Below are 6,031 nucleotides of genomic sequence, written 5' to 3'. Positions count from 1 at the left end.
AGTTAGCACTGAGTTAAACACAACTTCTCTGCTTTCTTCCTCTCAATCTCTTCAGATTTTCTCTTCTGTTCTAGAACAGGCTCAGACTCAGCCCACAGTGAGTGCTGCCTCCAGACCCTCCTCTTGCAGCCCTCGGATTGGCTGCAGGGCAGTGAAGTGCTGCTATTTATTCCAGCCTTGCCTACTCTTACAAAGCAGACTTACAAGTTGACTTGGCATTTGGGCTCCTGAGCTGAGCGGGGAAACGAGCTCAGAGAAGTCTCTCCAGGAGTTTGGAAAACCCTGCATTCCCATATGGTTCTTGATTTACTTTGCAAGAGACTTCGAGCACCCAGAGTCCACCCTTAGAGAGGGCTGAGCTGCAGCCTCCTCTGCCTCCACATTTGATTTCATTCTTGCCTTCAGCCTCTGCCCAGTTTTGCGCATGAATCTCTTGGATCCCTTCATGAAGATGACAGAAGAGCAAGACAAGTGCCTGTCTGGGGCCCCAAGCCCTTCCATGTCTGAGGACTCTGCTGGTTCCCCTTGCCCCTCTGGCTCAGGCTCAGATACTGAGAACACCAGACCCCAAGAGAACACTTTCCCCAAAGGGGATCCTGAGATGAAGAAGGAGTCAGAGGATGAAAAGTTCCCTGTCTGCATCAGAGAGGCGGTCAGCCAGGTGCTGAAGGGATATGACTGGACCCTGGTGCCCATGCCAGTCAGGGTGAATGGATCCAGCAAGAACAAACCCCATGTCAAGAGGCCAATGAATGCCTTCATGGTGTGGGCACAGGCTGCCAGGAGGAAGCTTGCGGATCAGTACCCACATCTTCACAATGCAGAACTCAGCAAGACCCTGGGCAAGCTCTGGAGGTAAGTGCCTGCTCCTCACATTCTTTATGCCAATCATATCAAGTTGGCATCCATGCATTGTGGATGGCGTTGATTTTATTATATTTTTTTGTAGTTAGCGCCATTTGGCAATTTCTGCGCTTTTGGTTCTGATATGCTTCGAGTAGTTGTCTTGCAAGTTGCTCAGTCAATAGGTCTGTGGTTGGTTTTCCCCTCTCCTATGTAGTGGTTGCATATGTCGCAGGGTATTTTGCGCTGCCTTTCTGCTGCACAGGGCAGTGGATGTCTCTGTGATCCCTGCAGTCAGGCACATAGGATCCCTATCCTAGTCTTTCTTTTGGAGGGACAGTCCCATTTTGCTCCTTAAAATCTCCCTCTTTTGGATGTGAAGTAAAGATTTGCATTATTTATTACATTTACAAATATTGATCCAGAAATTGTCTGTCGGGTTGCCATCAGTGCACTAGAGTCCGCTCACCTTTTAGATTATTTCATGCAGTTTGGATCTCAGAAATTTCTATATTCAGATCTATTATTGCACTACTGTGTAGAAGAAAACTACTTAACCATAAGTGTCCCCTCTTTGACTGTCCAAAAATTTGCCATGCCTGTTACTGTGCATTTCTATGGACGCTTAGTTGCATTTAACCCCTGCTGGGGCGGTTGAGTAGTTCTGGCTGCTGGAGGGCTCAGGTCAGGTGGATGCTTTTTTGTTTTTGTTTTGTTTTTTAAAGGAATGAGTCCAGCCACTTCAAAGGACTTGTCCTTACCTTTATCTGATGGCTGGGAGGGTTTCCTGCAATATTGGATCCAAGCACTTGGGAGGCTACCCACTGGTTTCTTGCAGATGAGGATTACTGAGATTATGCTCGGTGTGCATGGGATTGGGATCCCAACCTGCAGTCAGTGCAGCCCCCATTGAGTTCAATCCAGTCCTAATCTATGAAGTCAGGTCTGCATTTGTGGGAAAACTCACTGCCTTCCTTTTGTAATGTCATTTGAGTTATAAATCTGTGCATGGAACTATAATAGCTCCATGTACCCTCTAGTATTAGTATAATATAGAATGAAATAAAGTGCAGTATAATAAAGTGATAGAGCATGATATGCAATGAAATAATGAGTAATATAAAAGTATAGAAATAATGTCATCTTGCATAGTAATATACTGTAATATTGTGTAAAGGGATATAATAATGTTATATAACACTATATATATTGTAATAATGTGCAATAAAATAGTATAGGAATAAAATAATGTCAGCTAGCATAATAATATACTGTAAGAATGTGTATAGGGATATAATAATGTTATACAACATAATATATCATGTAATAATGTGTAATATAATAGTATAGGAATAAAATAATGTCCTCTAGCATAATAATATACTGTAATAATGTGCAATAGAATAGTATAGTGATATAAGAACATGACAAAGCATAATATATAGTGTAATGATATATACTAATGTCATAAAGCATGATATGTAATGTAATATAGTATAGGAATATGCTATGAATGTAGTGTAATATAATAGTATAGGAAAATAATTATTAATATAATAATGTACAATATAATATAGGGATATACTAATGTCATCTAGCATGATGTATAATGCAATGATGTGGAATATAGCATCTGAATATAATGTCATATAGCCTGATAATAATACAGTATAGGAATAGAATAAGGTCATGTAGCCTAGTATATGACATAGTGTAATATAATCTGCATTAGCTGTAGATGCGGATTTACAGTGGCACTTTGCTGACATGATACTGCATGCTCTACAGTGATATATCTCCTTCTCTTGACCTCATCTAGGCTGCTGAATGAGAGCGAGAAGCGTCCTTTTGTAGAAGAAGCTGAGAGACTGAGAATCCAGCACAAGAAGGACCACCCGGACTACAAGTACCAGCCACGACGAAGAAAGTCAGTCAAGAACGGTCAGGCTGAGCAAGAGGACGGTTCCGAGCAGACCCACATCTCGCCCACTGCCATCTTCAAGGCTCTGCAGGCTGACTCCCCACATTCCGCCTCCAGCATGAGCGAGGTGCACTCCCCAGGGGAGCACTCAGGTAAGCCCAGCCGACGTCCCTAACATTCACAGTAGACGGGTTGGCATTGGGTGACATTATTGCATGGCAGAGTCCAGAGCATTGTGCACGTGCTGCGTGCTGCCAGGTGGCGGAGGCTGTTGCACCTCTGATCTGCCCTGCTGGTAGTCTGCACCTTCTGCCCAGCATCTGTTCAGTCAAAGTCACTGTACAGATCTGCAGTTAATGATTAGTAGTGTTATCACTGGGGTTTTATGGGATCTGCTTGGAGGAGACTCTTTGAGGAGCTGAGATATAAGATAGGCAGCCTACTACTATCTAAGTACTGTTTGACCCTCCAGCTTATCTGCTGGCTCCTTGAGTAGTGAGGAGGCATGTGCAGATGCGAGGAAGGGCAGCAATCACTGCAAGTCAATGGGGGGGACTCTATTCTGCATTGCTTTGTAATGTACATTCAGTCTAACATGCTGGTTGCTTTCTGCTGCAGGTCAGTCACAGGGGCCACCAACTCCACCAACCACCCCTAAAACAGACGTGCAGCCCGGCAAGCCAGACCTGAAGCGTGAAGGACGCACCCTGCAAGAGAGTGGCCGCCAGCCCCCTCACATTGATTTCCGGGACGTGGACATCGGAGAGCTGAGCAGCGAGGTGATCTCCAACATTGAGGCCTTTGATGTCAATGAATTCGACCAGTACCTGCCACCCAACGGCCACCCAGGAGTCGCCTCCACACAGGTGACCTACACCGGCAGTTACGGCATCACCAATACAAACAGTGCTACCACGGGCGCCGGGCACACATGGATGTCCAAACAGCAGCAGCCGCAGCCGCCCCAGCAGCCGCACACATTGTCGACTTTGAGCAGCGAGCAGAGCCAGTCCCAGCAGAGGACACACATCAAGACTGAGCAGCTTAGTCCAAGTCATTACAGCGACCAGCAGCAGCAACACTCCCCGCAGCAGCTCAGCTACACCTCCTTCAACCTCAACCATTACGGCTCTTCCTACCCGACCATCACGCGCTCACAGTACGACTACGCCGAGCACCAAGGTTCCAACACCTACTATAGCCATGCTGCAGGCCAGAGCTCCAACCTCTACTCTACCTTCAGCTACATGAACCCAAGCCAGCGTCCCATGTACACTCCTATCGCAGACACGACGGGGGTCCCATCTATTCCCCAGACACATAGCCCCCAACATTGGGAGCAACCAGTCTACACACAGCTCACCAGGCCATAGACAAAAAAATATAAAAAAATCCCTATAGGCCATTGACTTTCTAAAGACAATTGACCATCCAGCGCAAGTGCCCTCTTCCTACGTGGTGCGTGACTCGTCGCCCTCTGCTGGCAGCCAGCGAGAATGGGCAGCGGATACTTCAGAAAAGAAAAAGAAAAAAACATCGACTTGATTTCTTGGAGAGACTTTGTAATTCTACATCCTCTGTGAGGACTAGTCTCTATCTGATATATTTTAGTATGTACTGTGTATGTTCTATTGCCTTTATATGGGGGTTTATACATTTATATTTTAGAAGAAAAAAAAAAAAACACATTTTAAGAAGAAGAAGAAAAAAAAAAAAAGGTTCTTTGTTGTTTTCCGACAAACTGCTCAAGGTAGTTTTTACATCATTTGAATTTTACTCGAATGAAAATATTTTTGTAAAAAATGTTTTAAAAAAAAATTTCATAAAAAAAAAAACACAAACTGTTTAGTCTTGCAATTTTTTTATTTTTATTTTGAAAAAGAAAAAACTCTGGTCTTAAATATTAATGATGAGTGGTGAGAGTTTTCGGCCATATGTAAATCAGAAAGTCCGTTTATACCCAAGTGCCAATAAAAAAAAATAAAAAAAAACATTGTGCCCGAAGATTCTAATTCACATGTTGCCTGTTGAACGGTTCCAGCCAGCCCGTATACAAGTGCCCTTCACCATGGCTAAATGATCTCCAGCAGCAGAAGCGATAGAATGAAAAACTTTTTCACCAAGTGTCACGCTCTTAAATTATTTATTTTATAATAAAAATAATATTAATAAGTAAAGACTCCCGAACTTTAACAAAAAGGGTTTTTTTTGTACAAAAAAGATATATATTAGCATGCTGCTGATTTTTTTATTTTTTTTTGCCTTTTTTTTTAATGTACGCTTTTTGTTAAATTATGGGTTTTAAATGTGTTATTTCATTTTTTTTTCTTTTTCTCTTTCTCCGACTTCTTTTGTGTTCTGAATTCCTTCTTTGAGTCTGACGGTAAACGTATGAGTCTACGAGATGCTCTAATTTACATGGGGGAAGGGGTGGGGAAACGTTAAATAGCAGAACATTTAGGGGAAGTTATTTTTTCTCCGTGCAAAATTTTCCACTTTTCTAAAATCCGATATAAAAAAAAAACGTAATTTTTTCCATTTTTTTTTTTTTCAAATGCATTTTGACTTTGGCAAATCATTTTAACATTTGCCTAAAAAAAAAAATTCTTGATATTTTTGGAAAGGTGGCGTAATGTTGTTGAACGCTATGTCGTGATAGAGCACTCCGCATTGAATGCCTTCGTTACATAAAGTAGGCCTTACAGAGTAACACCTACAGCGCTGACTTCTGCAGTCCGTGAATCATCTCTTTTATTTTATGTGCGATTTTGTTTCTATTGTTATTTTTCTGTCTTTGTGAACTTATCCTCTTGTGTATTATTGTTTTGCAATAAATATAAAACAATGTAATAAACGTGAAATCTTGTCCTTTTGTTACATATAGTCCGGTGGGGTCAAATGCACCTTAAAGGGATTGTCCACCAATACCAATCTATCGCCCCGGTTCACATTCAAGGGGTTTACTGAGATTTTTTAACTCTGGATAGGTCATCACTATCTAATTGGTAAGGGTCCGACACCCAGAACCCCCGCTGATCAGCAGTAGTGCCCCGGCCTCCTCTCAGCTTACCAAGCACAGCGCCGTAAATTGTATAGTGGCTGTGTTTAGTATTGCAGCTCAGCCCCATTCACTTCAAGGGGGCTGAGCTTCCGTGGGTTCCGTGTCCCACCACTAGAACCCCCATTGATCATAAGATTGGGGGTCCCATGTCCACCCTTTTGAACTGAGCAGTGGACATGGATGCATGCTACAGCTCTATTCACAGC

The 6,031-nt window shown here is 42.8% G+C and overlaps 1 protein-coding gene across 1 annotated transcript; it reads left to right on the top strand.

Annotated features, from left to right (window-relative positions):
• Positions 1 to 424: 424 nt before the first annotated feature.
• On the top strand, positions 425 to 5,614 carry SOX9 (SRY-box transcription factor 9). Its single transcript, XM_040435566.1, has 3 exons — positions 425 to 855; positions 2,663 to 2,916; positions 3,383 to 5,614. The coding sequence occupies exons 1-3, from the start codon at positions 425 to 427 to the stop codon at positions 4,135 to 4,137; spliced, it is 1,440 nt and encodes a 479-aa protein (XP_040291500.1). The 3' UTR covers positions 4,138 to 5,614.
• The last annotated feature ends 417 nt before the right edge of the window (positions 5,615 to 6,031 follow it).

This window comes from Bufo bufo, chromosome 6, assembly GCF_905171765.1.
Source record: "Bufo bufo chromosome 6, aBufBuf1.1, whole genome shotgun sequence".
Taxonomy (NCBI): domain Eukaryota; kingdom Metazoa; phylum Chordata; class Amphibia; order Anura; family Bufonidae; genus Bufo; species Bufo bufo.
Note: the sequence above shows the minus strand (reverse complement) of the source record. Positions and strands in the feature narration are given on the sequence as shown.